Source organism: Rhinatrema bivittatum, chromosome 3, assembly GCF_901001135.1.
Source record: "Rhinatrema bivittatum chromosome 3, aRhiBiv1.1, whole genome shotgun sequence".
Classification (NCBI taxonomy): domain Eukaryota; kingdom Metazoa; phylum Chordata; class Amphibia; order Gymnophiona; family Rhinatrematidae; genus Rhinatrema; species Rhinatrema bivittatum.
The window spans coordinates 5,578,264-5,599,067 of record NC_042617.1 but is presented as its reverse complement, the minus strand read 5'-3'; the positions used below and the strand labels follow the sequence as shown (position 1 = coordinate 5,599,067).

At 46.9% G+C, this 20,804-nt stretch overlaps 1 protein-coding gene across 2 annotated transcripts in view; it reads right to left on the bottom strand.

Moving 5' to 3' along the window:
* Nucleotides 1–20,804, bottom strand: part of XPO5 (exportin 5) — a 404,361-nt gene that overhangs the window by 2,496 nt on the left and 381,061 nt on the right. For both annotated transcript variants that reach the window (XM_029592834.1, XM_029592835.1), the window contains 2 exons: nucleotides 18,754–18,813; nucleotides 18,475–18,557 (listed from right to left, as the gene is read on the bottom strand). In XM_029592834.1, coding sequence (XP_029448694.1) covers nucleotides 18,475–18,557; nucleotides 18,754–18,813 — 143 coding nt within the window. The remainder of the gene's footprint in view (nucleotides 1–18,474; nucleotides 18,558–18,753; nucleotides 18,814–20,804) is intronic.

Sequence of the window (20,804 nt, the reverse complement as noted above, 5' to 3'; positions counted from 1 at the left end):
GCAGGAGGAGGAAACCACAATGCAGCTCATATCCTTAAAATCGCACACTTATATCCACTTACAATAGATTTTCCAATATAAGCAGAATATAATTTCAAACAAATCTGCTTTACAGTCGGCTTGGATATGCAGCAATAACCTACCACAAAATTTGTTAAACCAGATAAAATGAAGAAAGCCATTACAAATTATTCATCTTCTAGTAAAAGATCCACTTTTCTCTGACATTTAAATAACTCAGAATTATAAACAATACACCAAAGCATATCTTTTCCTGAGGCTCAAAGGCCTAGAGCAATATCAGAATATATTTCTTCAGAGTTTGATGGATGAGAACTGAAGAAAGCTTGATATACGCACAAAGGATCCTTAGCTGTGGGGAAGTAAAGGAAAGTCCAAAATTTGGTTGGGGAGGGGGATCTTCTTTTGGAGCGACGGTATATACAATGCCCAAATAAATATTGCAACAGGAGAGGCAAATGGACAAACACGGGACATTCACAGCAAAATTCTAATTGCCGATTTTTAATTGGCTGTTATTGAAATGCATACAAGGCATATAGTAGGTGTAGTAAGCACAGATAATCCCCTGGTCTGGCTGCTTGTATAATTAAACATCTCTTTTTTGACATGTTAATTAGTTTAAAGCCTTCTGATTTCTTTGGGACATAAAAAGGGAACACAGCACCATTGTACCTTCCCTGCCCTCAACTTGATAAATGGAGAAATTACTTGCCTGATAATTTTGTTTTCCTTAGGGTAGTCACATGGACTCAGGACAAATGGTTTATGTGCTCCCCTGCCAGCAGATGGAGTCAGATTTCAAAGCTGACGTCACCCTAGATTCCCCCTGCAGTGTCCTCAGCCCTTCAGTATTCTCTTCAAAAGCCATTGTGGACCTACTATTGAAAAACGAATACAATTAATAACTTGATGAAGAACTTAATTAAAAACTTGATTAAAACTGGTGACCGTAACTGTACACAACCAAACATAAGCGCTGAATCCCAGCAGTATTACAGATGCCCAGATCTAGGGATAGAGTGATTGCTTACTGATAACCTCTTTAGGATTGAGAGTCTTGTGCGATTCCTTGGCACTGTTCTTGGGCAGCCATGAGCGGGATGCCGAGTCCATCTGTCTACACTAAGGAAAACAAAATTATCAGGTAAGTAATTTCTCCATTTCCTAGCGGGTAGCCAGATGGACTCAGGACCAATGGGATGTACAAAAGCTACTCCCGAACGGGGCGGGAGGCTGCCTGTGGTCCGGTTAGCACTGCCTTGGCAAAGGCTGCGTCTTCTCGGGCTTGGACGTCCAGGCGTTAGAACCTGGAGGTGTTCAAAGAAGACCATGTCGCTGCTCGGCAGATATCGATGGGAGACAGTAGCTTAGCTTCTGCCTACAACGCTGCCTGGGCCCTAGTGGAATGAGCTTTAACCTGAAGAAGTAAAGACTTCCCTGCCTCTACATAAGTTCCCACGATCACTTCCTTGATCCAATGAGCTATGGTAGCTTGCGAAGCTGCTTCGCCTTGTTCCTTCCTCCATGAACAAACAAGTGGTCCATCTTGCGCACCTGTTCTGTAAGCTCTAGATACCGTTCTAACAGTCTACTGATGTTTAAGTGGTGTAGGAGGTGGTAGACTTCCGAGTCCTTGTGTCTATCTAGGGACAGTAAGGAAATGGACTGGTTCAGGTGAAACTCAGAGACTACCTTTGGCAGGAAGAAAGGGATGGTGCGAAGCTGCAACTTTCCTGGAGTCAACTGGAGGAACTGCTTCCAACATGACAGCGCCTGTAGTTCAGAGATGCGACGAGCCGAGCATATCGCCACCAAGAATACAGTCTTCAGTGTTAACAGGCACAGAGACAAAGTGCGCAGTGGCTGAAAGGAATGCCCTTCTAAGAAGTCCAATACTAGATTGAGGTTCCATAGGGGGACCAGCCACTTTAAGGGTGGTCGGAGGTGTTTAACTCCTTTTAGGAAACAGGCGAAGTCTGGATGTGTTGACAGATGGGCTCTGTTCACCCCACCTCTGAAACAGGAGAGAGCCGCCACCTGGACCTTCAAGGAGCTGAGGGACAGTCCTTTGCTCAGGCTGTTCTCTAAGAATTCCAGAATCATGGGAATCTTGATTGTTTAAGGGGGCACCCCGCGTTCCTCGCACCAGGCCTCAAATATTCTCCAGATCTGCATGTACACTGGAGAAATCGAGAACTTCCGCGCATGGAGCAAGGTGGTGATTACAGTCCCAAAAATCCAGACTTCGTCAGGTGAGCCCTCTCAAGGGCCAAACCATAAGACAAAACTGAGTGGGGTCCTTGAGAAGGATCGGACCTTGTTGGAGAAGGTTCCTGTGTTGGGGGAGGCATATGGGGTTCTCCACCAGAAGCCTCCACATGTCTGCATATCATGGACATCGGGGCCAATCCAGGGCCACCAGAAGGACTAATCCTCTGTGGCGTTCGATCTTGCAAATTAACTTGCCCAGCAGAGGCCACGGAAGGAAGGCATACAGTAAGTCCTCCTCTGGCCAGTTCTGGACAAGGGCGTTGATCCCTTGGGAGAGCTGATCTCTTCTGTGACTGAAGAATCGGGGGACTTCGCACTGTGAGATGTGGCTAGTAGGTCGATGGATGGGAGGCCCCAGCGATCTACTAGGAGCTGGAAGGCTCTGGTCAACAACACCCATTCCCCTGGATCCAGACTCTCCCTGCTGAGAAAGTCTGCTCTGATGTTGTCTTTTCCCACGATGTGGGAGGCCAAGATCCCTCGTAGATTTAACCCCACCCATTCCATAAGGGAGTCTATCTCCAAAGACACTTGGTGTCTTTTGGTTCCTCCCTGGCGGTTGATGTAGGCTACCGTTGTCCAACATCACATGGACTGCTTGTCCCTGGAGCCTGTGGATGAACTACAGACAAGCTAATCTGACAGCTCGGGCTTCCAGGCAGTTTATGTTCCAGCATGCATCTTCCATGGTCCACTGCCTCTGGGTTGTCAATTCCTGCCAGTGGGCTCCCCACCCTCGGAGGCTCGTGTCCGCCATGAGGACTAGCCAGTTTGGTGGGGACAGACTTACACCCTTGCTTAGATGCACTTCCTGTAGCCACCACTGGAACCGAGAACATACTTCCATTGTAGGTGGAGGCAAATCGAGTAGTCTTGAGACAATGGGTTCCAATGTGACAGCAGGGAGCATTGGAGTGGCCAAATGTGTGCCCTCGCCCACGGTTCTACCTCCAGGGTTGATGCCATCAGACAGAGGACCTGGAGATAGCGCTACACCTCGGGGCTCATTGTGTTTGTCAGATACACTTGGCACATCAGTTTCCTTATCCTCAAGGGAGGGAGGAAGACCTTGTCCTGCTTGGTGTCGAACCGGACTCCCAGGATCCCTTCTTTCCTCAGTGCTGCCGCTACGACCACCATAATTTTGGAGAATGTTCTGGGGGCTGGTTGCCAGGCCGAAGGGCAATGCCTGGAACTGATAATGGCAGCCCAGTACCACAAAGCGTAGGAAACGCTGGTGGTCTTGACGGACTGGGTTATGAAGGAAGGTCTCAGAGAGGTCCAGGGATGTTAAGAACTCTCCCAGTTGTACGGCCATTATGATGGAGTGAAGAGTTTTCATGCGGAAGTGAATTACCCGCAGATGACGACTGATGCTCTTGAGATCCAGGAAGGGGCAAAATGAACCCTCCTTCTTGAGTAGGATGAAATAGATAGAACACCACCCTGATTTTCCTGGGGTACCAGGGTTTCAGCCCTGAAACTGAGGAACCTTAACAATGTGGATTCCACTGCCAGTTTTTTGTACTGGGAGTGGCAAGGTGATATCATGAACACATTCTGAGTAATGATGCCAAATTCCAAAGTGCATCCTTCTCGTATGATATCCAGTACCCATTTGTCTGACGTGATCTCGACCCACCTCTGATAGAAGAGGGATAAGTTGCCCCCCCATCTCCTTGTGGATGGCTCGGCCAAACTTCATTGGGAAGTTCATTGGACTTCATTGGAAGTTCAGGTCGAACCTGAGTCCGATCCAGTTCCTCTTTTTGATGGTCGGCTCCGAAAGTACTGAGACCTTCCCGAGGGCAGAGATAGCTGAAATGACTAGTTTCTGTAGGGCCGGAAGCACGGGGGAGCCAGTGGGCCAACCCCTCATGGGCGAGGGGTGCTGTGACCTCTTTTTCTTATCTTCCGGTAGCTGAGGCACTGGAGATTCACCCTACTTACTGGATAGCTTTTCCAATTTGCTTCCTAATAGAAGGGATCCCTTAAAGGGCATCTTTGTGAGGTTTGTCTTAGAGGTCGCGTCCGCTGACCAATCTCACAGCCATAGATGTCTTCTTGCTGCCACCATTGAGGTTACTCCTCTGGCCGAGTTACCACTAGGTCAGAGCTTGCATCCGCTAGGAAGGCCACAGCGGGCTCCATCGCCTCTCTGGGATGTGAACCTGAGCTATCTGCCTCTCGAGAGAGAGAAGAAGACACGAACAAGCCACCAGGGCACAACAGGAAGTGATCTGCAGTGTCAATGCTGTCGCGTCATAGGCTTGCTTAAGGATGGACTCCAACCGACTATCGTGTGCATCCTTCAAGGCCACTACTCTCTCTACTGGGATAGTTGTTCGCTTCGAGATGGTGCAGACCAAGGCGTCCACTTTCGGGAAATGCAGGTGTTCTTTAGCCACTGGGTCCAGAGGGTACAAAGCCTCCAAAGCCCAACCTCCTTTAAAAATGGCTTCTGGGGCATTCCACTTCTCGTCAACTAACTCCTGGATGCTTCCAGCATTGGGAAATAGCAAGAGGCTTTCAGTAGACACCCCAGGATGGAATTCCTCTTTGATTCTAACATAGGGTCTTGTACCAGGAAGTCCCAGAGTCTTCAGGGTCTGAGAGATCAGGGCCAGCAATTCATCTCTGCAGTAAAACCGTAGCATGGTCCGGTATGGCTCCAGACCTGGGGAGATTTTCCCATCCTCCAATGAGTCTGCATCCCCATCGTCGCCCGTGGTGTCTGGGTCCCTGTCAGGGATACCCCTTGGCGAGGCACGCTGATAGGGCTGGGAGGGAGGACAAGGCCTTCCCAGATGGGGCAGCATCTGACTGCGCCTGAACAAAGGCTTGAAGACCCTGAAAGAATTTCACTCAAGAAAAGGTTGCCGGGTCCATACCTAGCCCAGGAGCCTCTGAACTGCCCTCTCCCAGGGAGGACGCAGCCCCGGGATTGCTCAGAACCTGGGTGCTACCAGATAAGGTCGGGGCAGGGTTGGAGAAGTTCTGAGAGTCCAGTCCTCCCTGGGCTTCCTCACAGTGCTGACACAGGAAGAATTCTAGGTCAGACTATACAGTTCTAATATGGCAGGCAGCACAAAGGGAGTGTCACTTGTGCTTCTTTGATGCCGGAGTCATAGTTAACTGTAGCTTGTGCGTTCAGGTCCATCCAGACCAAACCAGTTTCATGCGAGAGAAGCTCGCTACGGATAATGTCCGCCACGTCATTAAGTTTAATTTGGCAGGCGCAGACCACTCATGTCCCAATGGCCCTTCTTACGATAGATGCTGAAAAAGCATTCGACTTCGTCCATTGTGACTACTTGTTCACCCTCTTGGAAAAATTGGGGTTGGGAGGCAATTTTTCTACCTGGATACGCAGGCCATACAGTAATAGGCTATACAGTAATAGGGTATAGATTCCAACAGGATAAGATCATACAAGAGACTAATTATCTACACACCTTATTTACCATCTTCCTATTTAACGCACAATCACTTACCAACAAAACTTTAATACTTAATGACCTACTGCTGGACTCAACACCGGATTTTTGCGCCATAACAGAAACTTGGCTCAAACCCACTGACATCGCACTCATTAACCAACTACCAACACAGATCTACGACTTCTTCTCTATCCCAAGGCAAAAAAAAAGAGGAGGGGGTATCTTTCTAGCTGCTAAAAAATCCCTGAGGTTCACACTCTATCCTATTAACACAAATACCAAATTAGAACTAGGATTGTTCAAATCAGAAGATCTGCAAATCCTTCTAGTCTACGCCCCTCCAGGCCTTCTAGAGTCAGACACCTCTCCCATTCTAGAAACTATAACTTTACACCTAAACCTTGACTCCCCAGCTATAATCTTGGGCGACTTCAACTTACATGTTGACAAAGTTCCCCTTTCAACGAACTGCGAAGCCTTCCTCACCGCAATGTCCGCTATGGGTTTCAAACAACAAATCAACAAACCCACTCACAAAGCAGGACACACACTCGATCTCTTCTTTACAAATGCCGGCATTTCTCAAACAACTCAACCTGACTGTCAACAAGTCCATTGGTCAGACCACTCCTTAATCTCCACCAGCTTTTCCCTACCACAACCAGATTTCAAACCTGACACAAGACCCTCCTTCGTCTACAGAAAAACATGTAACTCTGAACTCCTCAGCAAAGTTTTAGCCCCAGAACTACCGTCCATCGATGTTTCTACACCGAATTCCGCTCTTCAATCTTGGTCCAAAATAACAAAATCAGTAGCAAACACACTTTGCCCACTGACCACCAAAAAACACTCTACAAAGGCATCCAAAAGACAACCCTGGTTTAATGATGAACTGCGAAATCTCAAACAACTACTTCGGCAGAAAGAAAGAAAATGGCGCAAAGCCCCCTCACCGGCCTCAGTCTCTGACTACAAACGTACACTCCACCAATACAAAAACAGTATACAGAAAACAAAAAGAGACTACTATGCCCGTCAGGTTCATCACCTCATCTTTGACTCAAAAGCTTTATTCGCCTTCATCTCTAATCTCACTAAACCTATCACTCCGGATATACCACCAGAACTTTCTCAGACCAAAGCAGACGAACTGGCTCTTCATTTCAGCAAAAAAATCTCTGACCTCATCAATCAATTGCCACCAACCACTAGCTCTCAAGATTTCACACACATTCTCCCTAACAAAGATATCCAACTTAACGCATTCGAACCCATCACTGTCACAGAAATACAATCGGTGTTGAAGAAAATGAAACCTTCATCACACCCCTTCGATCAAATTCCTTCCAAAATGCTACTTCTCATTCCTGATACTATATCAAAATCACTTGCCGAAATTATAAACTGTTCACTGTCCCAGGGTATCTACCCAGATGAACTAAAAACAGCTTCAATCAAACCCCTCTTAAAAAAACCGAATCTAAATCCAAGCGATCCCAATAACTTCCGCCCTATTTCCAACCTTCCATTCATAGCCAAAATAATGGAAAAATTGGTGAATACACAACTCTCCAACTACTTGGAAGATCACGGAATTCTATCTCCAAACCAATATGGCTTTCGTAAAGCTGCAAGCACACAAACACTACTTCTTTCACTCTCAGACTTCCTCCTCTCCGGAATTGACAAAGGCAAAGCATTTTTACTAATCCTCCTCGACTTCTCGGCAGCCTTTGACACCGTCAACCATCACCTCCTTCTAAAACAACTAGCAAATATCGGAGTGACAGCTACTTCACTAACATGGTTCAAAACCTTCCTGGAAAACAGAGGATATAGGGTCAAAATTCATAATACAGAATCACAATATCACCCCTCCACCAGAGGGGTGCCACAAGGTTCATCCCTTTCACCCACTCTATTCAATGTATACCTGCTACCTCTTTGTCAACTATTAACAAAATTAAAACTGAAACACTTCCTCTTCGCTGACGACGTACAGATTGTGATCCCTATAAAAGAATCTATCAAGATAACAATGGAATACTGGGATAGTTGCCTATTAGAAATCAAACACCTCCTTAACAGCCTTAACCTAATCCTTAATGCGTCGAAAACGGAATATCTCCTTATAGCACCTGAAAACAACAACACACTTTCAAAGCCTCCAACCATTCTACAAACCACACATGTAAGAGATCTAGGAGCCATCTTAGACAACCGTCTTAGCCTCAAACCATTCATTAACAAAACTACCAAAGACTGCTTCCACAAATTACATATTCTGAAAAGAATAAAGCCACTTTTCCACGCGCATGACTTTAGATCAATCCTACAAGCAATAATCTTCTCCAAACTAGATTATTGCAATTCTTTACTTCTAGGCCTCCCAGCTTCCTACACCAAACCTCTACAAATGGTACAGAACACTGCAGCCAGAATCCTCACAAACTCCAGGAAAATTGACCACATCTCCCCCATCCTCAAAGACCTTCATTGGTTACCGATCCACTTCAGAATTATGTACAAAACCATCATGATTATCTACAAAAACATCCATCAACACACTCAACTCGACCTACAAATCCCTTTTAAAAAACACACATCTGCCAGACCCATCAGGGAACACTACAAAGAATCACTACAGGTTCCACATGCCAAAACCTACCAACACAAATCCTACAGTTCAAGAGCTCTCTCATCTGCAGGTCCAATCCTTTGGAACTCCATCCCCCCAGACTTAAGACAAGAACCATGCGCTCTAACTTTTAGGAAAAGACTAAAAACTTGGCTTTTTAAAAAAGCATTCCCAGAACTGGATTAAATTCTCCACCCATCAGCATAAACACAAAAGTTAGTGAACTGTAACAAAAACCCACTAACTTCACACGCAGTGACAACAACATATTATTATACTTCACAACAATTCATATTTGGTCAATCTTTCCTACCCATCTATATTTTATAATTTTATACATATTTATTAATTGATACAGTTGGCTAAAATGTTAATATTCTTTCTTTAATTTCCTCCCCTTTCAGTTCCTAGTTATTTTTCCTTGTTTTTTTGTAACTTTCTCACATCCTAAATATTGTTATAATGTTTTTATTTGTTAAGTTTCTTATTATATTTGATGTCGAATTGGGAAATGTTTCTACCATGTTACTCTCTGCAGTTATTCACATTGTTAATTGTAAACCGGGTTGATGTGATTCATATCATGAAACTCGGTATAATAAAAATAATAAATAAATAAAATAAATAAATAAATAAAATGCTCAGTAGAATATATATGGGTAGAAATCCCATGTGTGTTGGGTAAGAGTATAGTGATAGGAGTATACTGCCATCCACCTGGACAAAATGGTCAGACAGATGATGAAATGCTAAGAGAAATCAGGGAAGCTAACCAATTTGGCAGTGCAATAATAAAGGGAGATTTCAATTACCCCAATACTGACTGAGTAAATGTAACATCAGGATTTGCTAGAGACACAGTTCCTGGATGTAATAAATGATTGCTTCATGGAGCAATTGGTTAAGGAACTAACAAGAGAGGGAGCTATTTTAGATTTAATTCTTAGTGGAACACAGGATTTGGTAAGAGAGGTAACAGTGGTAGGGCCACTTGGCAACAGTGATCATAACATGATCAAATTTAAACTAATAACTGGAAGGGGGACAATAAGTAATTCTGCAGCTCTAACACTAAACTTTCAAAAGGGAAACTTTGATAAAATGAAGAAAATAGTTAGAAAAAAACTGAAAGGTGCAGCTGCAAAGGTTAAAAGTGTTCAACAGGCATGGACATTGTTTAAAAATACAATCCTAGAGGCGCAGTCCATATGTATTCCACGCATTAAGAATAGTGGAAGGAAGGCAAAACGATTACTGTCATGGTTAAAAGAGGTAGGTGAAAAAGGCAATTTTAGCCAAAAAAAACATCCTTCAAAAATTGGAAGAAGGATCCATCTGAAGAAAATAGGATAAAACAAGCATTGTCAAGTTAAGTGTAAAACATTGATAAGACAGGCGAAGAGAGAATTTGAAATGAAATTGGCCATAGAGGCAAAAACTCATAATAAAAACGTTTTAAAATATATCCGAAGCAAAAAACCTGTGAGGAGTCGGTTGGACCATTAGATGACAGAGGGGTTAAAGGAGCTCTTAGGGAAGATAAGGCCACTGCAGAAAGACTAAATGAATTCTTTGCTTCTGTGTTTACTAATGAGGATGTTGGGGAGATACCAGTTTCGGAGATGGTTTTCAGGGGTGATGAGTCAGACGAACTGAACAAAATCACTGTGAACCTGGAAGATGTAGTAGGCCAGATTGACAAACTAAAGAGTAGCAAATCACCTGGACCAGATGGTATGCATCCTAGGGTACTGAAGGAACTAAAAAATGAAATTTCTGATCTATTAGTTAAAATTTGTAACCTATCATTAAAATCATCCATTGTACCTGAAAACTGGAGGGTGGCCAATGTAATCCCAATATTTAAAAAAAGGCTCCAGGGGCGATCCGGGTAACTATAGACCAGTGAGCCTGACTTCAGTGCCGGGGAAAAATAGTGGAAACTATTCAAGATCAAAATCGTAGAGCATATAGAAAGACATGGTTTAATGGAAACCAGTCAACATGGATTTACCCAAGGGAAGTCTTGCCTAACAAATCTGCTTCATTTTTTTGAAGGGGTTAATAAAGATGTGAACAAAGGTGAAATGGTAGATGTAGTGTATTTGGATTTTCAGAAGGCGTTTGACAAAGTCCGTCATGAGAGGCTTCTAAGAAAACTAAAAAGTCATGGGATAGGAGGTGATGTCCTTTCTTGGATTACAAACTGACCATTTAATCCTACTCTCTGTTTTCTGTCTTTTAACCAATTTTCTCAGTGGAAAACAGTGGAGTGCCTCAGGGATCTGTACTTGGATCTGTGCTTTTCAATATATATTTATATATATATATATATGATCTGGAAAGGAATACGACGAGTGAGGTTATCAAATTTGCGGATGATACAAAATTATTCAGAGTAGTTAAATCACAAGTGGATTGTGATACATTACAGGAGGACCTTACAAGACTGGAAGACTGGGCATCCAAATGGCAGATGAAATTTAATGTGGACAAGTGCAAGGTGTTGCATATAGGGAAAAATAACCCTTGCTGTAGTTACGCGATGTTAGGCTCCATATTAGGAGCTACCACTCAGGAAAAAGATCTAGGCATCATAGTGGATAATACTTTAAAATCGTTAGCTCAGTGTGCTGCAGCAGTCAAAAAAGCAAACAGAATGTTAGGAATTATTAGGAAGGGAATGGTGAATAAAAAATGGAAAATGTTATAATGCCTCTATATCGCTCCATGGCGAGACCGCACCTTGAGTACTGTGTACAATTCTGGTCGCTGCATCTCAAAAAAGATATAGTTGCAATGGAGAAGGTACAGAGAAGGGCAACCAAAATGATAAAGGGGATGGAACAGCTCCCCTATGAGGAAAGGCTGAAGAGGTTAGGGCTGTTCAGCTTGGAGAAGAGACGGCTGAGGGGGGGGGATATGATAGATGTCTTTAAAATCATGAGAGGTCTAGAACGGGTAGATGTGAATCGATTATTTACTCTTTCGGATTATTAAGGACTAGGAGGCACTCCATGAAGTTAGCAAGTAGCACATTTAAGACTAATCAGAGAAAATTCTTTTTCACTCAATGCACAATTAAGCTCTGGAATTTGTTGCCAGAGGATGTGGTAAGTGCAGTTAATGTAGCTGGGTTTGAAAAAGGTTTGGATAAGTTCTTGGAGAAGTCCATTAACTGCTATTGATCAAGTTGACGGGATCTTCTTAGTGTTTGAGTACTTTCCAGGTTCTTGTAGCCTGGTTTGGCCACTATTGGAAACAGGATGCTGGGCTTGATGGACCCTTGGTCTGACCCAGCATGGCAATTTCTTATGTTATTAAAACTCCATTGCTGAGCTCTGAACTGCTAAGGTAGCTCCCATCCAGAACCCTAGTTCTGCACAGATTCCTTTAACTATTGGAGAAATTACTTACCTGATAATTTTGTTTTCATTAGTGTAGACAGATGGACTCAGGACCAATGGGTATAGTGTACTCCTGATAGCAGTTGGAGATGGATCAGATTTCAATCTGACGTCAGCCCCTAGTACATATACACCTGCAGGAAGTGCAGCTCTTCAGTATATGTGTGACTGACTAATTTGATTAACTTGACTAACTTTATAACTTGGTTAAACTTTATAACTTGATCTGAATATAGCTATAGCTGGAGTCCGCCACTATACTCAACCAGAAAGTGTCGACACCCGGTAGGGTGAGTGTCCTAGGTGAATGAAAATATGGCTTACCCTTGATTCATTCGAAATTCCATGCGTAACGGCAGCCAAGGGTGGGATGCTGAGTCCATCTGTCTACACTAAGGAAAACGACATTATCAGGTAAGTATTTCTCCATTTCCTAGCGTGTAGCAGATGGACTCAGGACCAATGGGATGTATAAAAGCTGAACCGTGTGGGATGTATAAAAGCTGAACCGAGTGGGAGGCTGCCCGTGACCCACTTAGTACTGCCCTTGCAAATGCCGTGTCCTCCCGAGCCTGAACATCCAGGTGGTAGAATCTGGAGAAGGTGTGGATGGAGGACCATGTCGCCGCCCTGCAAATCTCGGCGGGTGACAGCGTTCTGGTTTCTGCCCAGGACACTGCCTGGGCTCTAGTAGAATGGGCCTTGACCTGTAAAGGCTGTGGCTTGCCTGCTTCTACGTAGGCCGCCTTGATGACTTCCTTGATCCAGCGGGCTATGGTTGCCCAAGAGGCCGCTTCCCCTTGTCTCTTCCCGCTGTGAAGGACAAATAGGTGGGTCCGTTTTTCGTACGGGTTCCGACATTTGCAGGTATCTGGATAGGAGTCTGCCGATGTTGAGGTGGCGTAGACTATGAGCCTCTTCCGAATTCTTCAACTCATCCGGCAATGGTAGCGAGATGGTTTGGTTGAGATGGAAGCGTGACAACACTTTGGGAAGGAACGAAGGGACCGTGCATAGCTGGATGATTCCTGGGGTGAGCCTGAGGAACGGCTCGCGGCAGGACAGTGCTTGTAGTTCCGAAATGCGGTGGGCTGAACAAACTGCCAGCAGGAATGCTGTCTTTAAAGTTAACAGGCGGAGGGACAGACCTCGGAGAGGCCTGAAGGAGGCTCCTGCTAGAAAATCCAAGACCAGGTTGAGATTCCAAAGAGGTACCGGCCACTTTAGTGGTGGGCGGATGTGTTTGACTCCTTTCAGGAAGCGTGAAACGTCCGGGTGAGAAGCTATGTGTCGTCCTCGCTCTTGGAGCCGTAGCATGACAATGTGGCCACCTGTAACTTGATGGAGTTGAGGGACAGACCCTTCTGTCGCCCTTTCTGCAGGAATGCCAGGATCACGGGAACTTTAATTGAGCGTGGTATGATGTCGTGGCCTTTGCACCAGGCTTCGAATACTCTCCAAATCCTTATGTACGTTAAAGATGTGGAGAACTTGCGTGCTCGGAGCAGGGTGTCGATTACAGCCCCCTAGTATCTGCTCTTTCTCAGGCGAGCCCTCTCAATGGCCAGGCCGTAAGAGAGAATTGAGCTGGATCCTCGTGGAGGATTGGTCCTTGTTGAAGCAGGTCTCTGTGAGGAGGCAGTAGCAGGGGGGTCCCTGCTAGTAGTCTTCTCATGTCTGCGTACCACGGTCTTCTTGGCCAGTCCAGGGCCACCAGAAGCACTAGTCCCCTGTGTAGCTGTATCTTGTGAATGATTGCGCCCAATAGGGGCCACGGCGGGAAGGCGTATGATAGGGTCCCCCTGTGGCCAGGTCTGTACCAGTGCATCGATCCCCTGGGACTGAGGTTCCTGCCTGCAGCTGAAGTACCTGGGTACTTGGGCGTTGGACCGGTTTGCCAGAAGGTCCATGTCTGGTGTCCCCCACCGGTTCACTATCATTTGGAAAGCTGCGGGCGACAGCTTCCATTCTCCCGGGTCTAGACTTTCTCTGCTGAGGTAGTCCGCCGTGATGTTGTCTTTCCCAAAGATGTGGATGGCTGAGATCTCCTGGAGGTTTACTTCCGCCCACGACATTAGGGGGTCGATTTCCAGAGACACCTGTTGGCTTCTGGTCCCCCCTGATGGTTGATGTAGGCCACTGTCGTGGCGTTGTCCGACATTACTCTGACTGCTTTGTCTCGGAGTCTGTGAGTGAATCATAGGCAGGCTAGTCTGACCGCCCGCGCTTCTAGGCGGTTGATGTTCCATCCAGTCTCTTCTGCGTTCCACTGCCCTTGGGCGGTTAACTCCTCGCAGTGTGCTCCCCATCCTTGTAGGCTGGCGTCTGTTGTGAGCAGGGTCCAGGTTGAAGATAGCCTTGTCCCCTGGTTCAGGTGGCTGCCCTGCAGCCACCACCGTAACTGGGTCCGGACCCTGCCCAGGAGTGATAGACGAACGGCATAGATCTGAGACAGTGGATTCCATCGCGACAGAAGTGAGCGCTGTAGGGGTCTCATGTGAGCTCGCACCCATGGCACTACTTCCAGTGTGGATGCCATCAGACCGAGGACTTCTAGGTAATCTCATGCTGTGGGGCGAGGTTCACTCAGCAGGATTTGTAAGCAGTTCCTCAGTTTTGATCTCCTTGTGGGAGTCAGGCTAACCTTGTCTTCTTTGGTGTCGAATCGGACTCCTAGGTATTCTAGCGACTGTGTGGGCTCTCCAGTAGGTTTTGACTCTGTTGGTTGCTTGGTGGCTTTCCTCTGGGGATTTCGCCTTGATCAGCCAATCGTCTAGGTAAGGGTGTACAAGGATTCCTTCCTTCCTCAGTGTTGCCGCCACCACCACTATGATCTTGGTGAACGTCCGGGGTGCTGTGGCTAACCCGAAGGGTAGTGCCCTGGACTGGTAGTGACGGTCCAGGATTTTGAATCGTAGGAAGCGCTGATGTTCCTGATGAATCGGGATGTGAAGGTAAGCCTCTGAAAGATCCAGGGATGTGAGGAACTCTCCCGGTTGTATCACCCTTATTACGGAGTGTAGGGTTTCCATGCAGAAGCGGGGAATCCTCAGGTGGCAGACTTGAGGTCCAGGATGGGCCTGAACGTCCCCTCTTTCTTGGGGATGATAAAATAAATGGAATAATGCCCAGTATTTATTTCTTGTGGAGGCACTGGGGTTATGGCCTCGAGGGCCAGTAGTCTGGTCAGTGTAGCTTCCACTGCCACCCTCTTGGAGAGGTCGTGGCAGGGGGAATTCCACGAACTTGTCTGAAGGGGTTCGTAGGAAATCCAGGTAGTACCCCTCTCGAATGATGGCTAGGACCCATTTGTCTGAAGTTATCTCAACCCATCTGTGGTAGAATAGGGCTAGTCTTCCCCCTATGGCTTCTTCCCTTGGACAGGTCAGCTGAATCTCATTGTGGGGTGTGGCTGGGGCCTGGACCCTAGCTGGTTCCCTCTCTTGTTGTACTTGTTCCGAAAGGACTGGTTCCTGCCCATAGGGCGGGGCGCTTGATAGTTGCTTCTATATGGGTTGAAGCGCTGTGAACCTCTACCCCTGGAGGTCCGGGGGAAGGGTCGCCGGTTTCTCTTATTCCTGTCCTCCGGTAGGCGCGGCAATGGGGACTCGCCCCATTTGTTGGCCAGTTTTTCTAGTTCGCTGCCGAACAGAAGGGATCCTTTGAAGGGCATCCTTGTGAGACGCGTTTTGGAAGATGCGTCGGCCGACCAGCTTCGGAGCCAGAGTTGTCTCCTGGCAGCCACAGCTGATGACACTTCTCTGGCCGCTGTGCGCACCAGATCGGAAGCAGCGTCCGCAAGGAATGATACTGCTGGTTCCATGGCCTCCCCAGGGGTGTTGCTCCTGGTCTGAGATAGGCAGGCATGTGTCACTACGGTGCAGCAGGCCGCTATTTGTAGGGACATAGCGGCGATGTTAAAGGACTGTTTAAGGATGGATTCCAGACGCCGGTCCTGAGCATCTTTGAGCGCTGCTCCTCCCTCCTCTAGGACAGTAGTGCGCTTCGAGACCGCACAGATCATGGCATCCACTTTTGGGCATGTCAGAAGATCTTTGGCCGCTGGGTCCAGGGGTTAAATGGCTGGTCCCCCTTTGAATGTGGACTCTGGAGCACGCCATTCCAGGTCAATTAGCTGCTGGACGGCTTGTAAGAGAGGGAAATGGCGAGAGGTCTGGCGGAGTCCCTCTAGTAGGGGATTCGTCTTAGGCTCCCGTGAAGCACTTGTGCCCGGGATAGCGAGCTCCTTCAGGCTGTGGGTGACCAGGTCTGGGAGCTCGTCCTTGGTGAAGAAGCATCTCATGTTTCGGTGAGGCTCTGTCCCCGGGGGGAGTTCCCCCTCTTCTAGGGGCTCTGCTTCCTCTTCAGAGTTGTCCATGTCCCCATAGGTGGGGCTTCTGGGCAGTGGAAATATTTGTCTAGGTCTAGAGGGGCCTGAGGGATAAAGGTCTTCTGGTGGAGGCTGTGGCTGTTTAGCCGGAGGCTCTGTCTGCATGTGGACGAAGGTGTATAGCCCTTTGAAGAATTCCACCCATGAGATAGACGCTGGGCCCAAGCTAAGGGGCGTTGTGTCCCTGGGGGTCCCATTCTGAGGGGTGTCCTGCTGGAATTTGCTAGGTCCGGGGTACTCACTGAGGAGCTAGTACTCGGCCTTGGGTGGGACTGGCCTTGGACTGGATCTCCCAGGGCCTCCTCGCACTGAGCGCACAGGGCGTTGGCTTCTTCGCTTTGTGCGGCTCTGATATGGCATGCTGGGCAGAGGCCTTGAGCTCCGTTTCCCGTGGTGCCATCGCTATAGGCATGCAAACCCTTATGCGCTCCGGCGCGTCTAAGATGTGCGTGCGGGTTGTGAGCGTAGGTGTGCGCCCAGCCCGAGAGGCGCGATGCGCGTATATCTTATGCGCGCGGCCCTTGTGCATGTAACTTTATGTGCACATGTATTTTGTGCGCCTAGCTGGTCTTGTGCGCCCGGATCGAGACGGCGGACAGAGCGGCGAATAGGGTCAATATGGCGACCACCTCGGAGGGTTTCCACGTGGGAAGACCCTTGGAACTAACCGGGGCCTGGTCCTGCTAGGGCGGATCAACCCGGTGGCACTGGTCCTGGCCGGCGACCTGTGCGACTCCTCGAACCTCGGAGTCTATGCTGAAGATTTCTACCTTACCTTGTCTTCGGCGCTTCCTGGGTTTTGTTCCGGGCGGTCTCTGGCTGCGGGGGGAGAGGGCAAATACCTTCACCGCCGCGCTCGAGGGTGCACCTGCTGCCTCTCAGCCATGCCAGAGATTGGGGGCTAGGTCCTTGCTGCAATTCGGCCGCCGGACCGAGGCTCACCTCCGAGGGACCACAGAAATCACCTCGGGAATTCTCAACTGGGGGAGGGACCTGAGGGTATTACCGCAGGAGAGCGGGGCTCGTCTTCAGAGGTAGGTTTTCATCCGAAATTGGGTTTTCTCTGTTGATTTTGTTCTAACGCTGTGAAAGTGTGCAGATAGTCCCTAACTGCTATGGAGATGGAAAATACTGAAGAGCTGCACTTCCTGCAGGGGTATATGTACTAGGGGCTGACATCAGATTGAAATCTGATCTGTCTCCAACTGCTATGAGGAGTACACTAAACCCATTGGTCCTGAGTCCATCTGCTACACGCTAGGAAATTCCTTTTTTTTAAACTAGCTGAAAACAAAGAAAGACACAGAAGCTAATACTTTCCTTTGGTGCAGAGGTTCTGATTCTAGGAGCACAGGCTGCTTGGCAGTTCAGAAGAGAGCCAGACCACTAGCTATATCCGCCTCTACTCTATTTGCCAAACTTTAGCGACCCAGCCCAGGAGAAACAGCACAAAAGGGATACTTCCCTGCACCAGTGGGCTTGCAGTGGAGAACTACCGGCAGGTTCCAACACTGTCTCGAGGGGGATGAGGTATCTGGACCATTAGATGGTCACCCCACAGATCATCAGATCGAGCTACCAAAAGGGTCATCAAACCCCCACTCGTCCGCCTCAACCCCTTGGGAGGATCCAGAAATGTTATTGACCTTTAATTTATTTTTCCTCTCCAGACTGCAGATTTTACACCATCTACTATCTTCTGGAGACAGAGAAATACTGAGGGACTGCAGGTGGCACACTCTTATGTACACTGTCAATAAAACGTTCTGTGTCCATCTACTGGCAGGGAGGCAAAACCTAGGAGTCTGGACTGATCTGGTATGAACAGGAACAGTTCATCCTCTAACTGAGTGGGTAGAGATCTCCTCTGGGCACCACCAGCTCATTCTCTGCCTAAGAGTAGACAGAAGTCAGCTTTAGGTACCACCAGCTCGTTCCCTGAGTTGGCAGAGATCAGTTCATCCTCTAACTGAGTGGGTAGAGATCTCCTCTGGGCACCACCAGCTCATTCTCTGCCTAAGAGTAGACAGAAGTCAGCTTTAGGTACCACCAGCTCGTTCCCTGAGTTGGCAGAGATCAGTTCATCCTCTAACTGAGTGGGTAGAGATCTCCTCTGGGCACCACCAGCTCATTCTCTGCCTAAGAGTAGACAGAAGTCAGCGTCAGGTACCACCAGCTCGTTCCCTGAGTTGGCAGAGATCAGTTCATCCTCCACCTGAGTGGGTAGAGATCTCCTCTGGGCACCACCAGCTCATTCTCTGCCTAAGAGTAGGCAGATCAGCTCTCAACACTGAAGCTTACCTCCTTTTTCATTAGACACTTGCCCAGTTCAGTCATCTCTGCAGAAGAGGGTGGGGCCAGTTCTGTAGTCATCATCTCCTCATCTGCAGAGAGACATTAAGGTTAGAGAAGCAATTAGCTTTCAAACTAAAAAAAAACCAGACAGATTCTCTCTTTTGTATTGACATACTTGGGCATCTGCATGCTCTATAGCAGTCTGCCATGCATTAACCTCATCTCCCTCACTCGCTGTGCTCTGCTGAGGGTCATGTATACCACAAGAAGAGATCTGGCCCTTACCGTCTCCATCCGCATTGGTAGTGTTGTGATCTGCACTCTTCTTAGAAACACAACAAACCGCTGCAAACAAACACACACAATTCGTCACATGATTGATGACAATGCAATGTACACCATTACTGTTACAGTGGGCAAGAGCACAAATATCCCATATGGACAGTACTAAAGTCAGAAATTATCTGGAATGAAATCCGAAGGGCCTGTGTCATTGGCCCATGGCTCAGAAGAGTCTGTCTAGCTGTTTTGCCAAATGCGAGGGTTGTTTCTGCAAGGAGAGTGACTATGAACGGTGCTGCTCAGACTATGGGCAGGTCTTCATTTCTGCAGAGAGGCTGGTGAGCAGCAGCGTTACCTGGATAACTTTCCCTAAATATTCAGTGGCACATATTTGGGTACATTTAGCCACACGAGGGTAAAATTTATTGGGATTAGCTAGTCAGATAAGTAGAAACAAGCAGTAAAGGAGGGCTGGCATGCAGGCCCTGCCAGCACTATCTGGGCATGGCCAGGAGCTCGGCTCAGCCTTGCTTCATTATTTTTGAGGATTAAGGGGAGATCAGGGGCTGACATTCTTTTGATTTATTTTGGGGGTGGAGGATAGGGCCTTGGCTATTATTTTTGGTTTTGTTTTACTTAACTGGCTGTATCTGAATATAGTTGGTTAGGTATAAAAGTTATCTGGGTCAATGTTTCCCTAGACCATGTGCAGACTTAGCCAGGCATGTGAGTAGTGATGATACCCAACTAAGTTTAAACTACACCCCCAGGTAAGTTTTAGCCAGATGACGACTTATCTGGTCAGCAGGGGGAAATATTTAAAGTCCCAAACTTTGCTGGACAAATCTTTTGAATATGGATTTCAAGATGTTTATCAGTGCTGGTGGCTGGTTACAGACTCACACTCTACCCTCAAACTATACCTCACTACTTTCGGGCTTCTCTTCTTCTTGGGCCTACATTTATTTTCTTGTTCCATCCAATACACCTTTGATTTATAGCAGGGAAAAAAAAGGTTAAACACCACACAAAATAAGGTCTCCCCTTTCTAGTTCAGAATAGAATGAGCAAAAGTTGCCATTCAAATGAACTAACATGGCAACCACACTACTTTAATCTTTATATCTGAATTGCTCACAGCGGCTCTAGTCCTATTCCACCCTCCTAATGCTGTTCTTCAGCTTCTCAAGCTTTATGTACACTCTGGATATATCAAAAGCACTAGAATTTATGTCTGATGGTGAACAACACAGCAGCACCCTATTTGTGTGTCTAAACATCTAATGTTGGCAAAGTCCAAGGAAGAGAAGCTTTCATAGACAAACATTTTGATTGGCTTTAGGAAAGATGGTGAAAGTAAAGGTATCAAAGTCTTGGTCATTTGTAGCTGAGGTTGAATTAGGTATCTATATCGTCTCCTGAGTGATGAATTATTAGGAAAAACAGCAACATAGTGTATGACAGCAGAAAAGTCTATCTACCTCATCTAGTCTGCTCAGCTATTCAGGCCACACTAACCGCAGAACGTGATCACTTAAATCTCTCTCCTTCTCCAGGTCATTTATCATCTTTCTACTTTGTATTGTTCAATTTGGCCAAATGAGCAAGACCTCCCACTTAATTTACTCCCAGTACCACATTTCCCATGTAATAACCTAAATAGCCAGCAATACTAGCATCTCACCTTCTTCCAGACAAACGTGTGTTTCTGCTAAGATTTCTTGTTATTACTGTACTTGCAGCCTTCTAGATTAATCAGAGGTAGTTAAATCTGGCATCGCAGCCGATCAGACAGACCCAATTACATGAGGGCTTCCAACACTCACTGTCTTGTCTGAGCAGGACAGTTTAACCTACCAATGATGTACATATTCACCACAACTGTCTGTGCCCATGAGAGCAACAGCAACTATATTCACATATTACAATAGTTAAAAGCAGTGGATGTAATGCAGAATACACATTGTGCCTGAACTATTAGTCATACACTGGTGGCCACGCTCTGGACCAACTCCATCCTGTTTATATACTTTTCAAGGTTTGGGCTCCAGAAT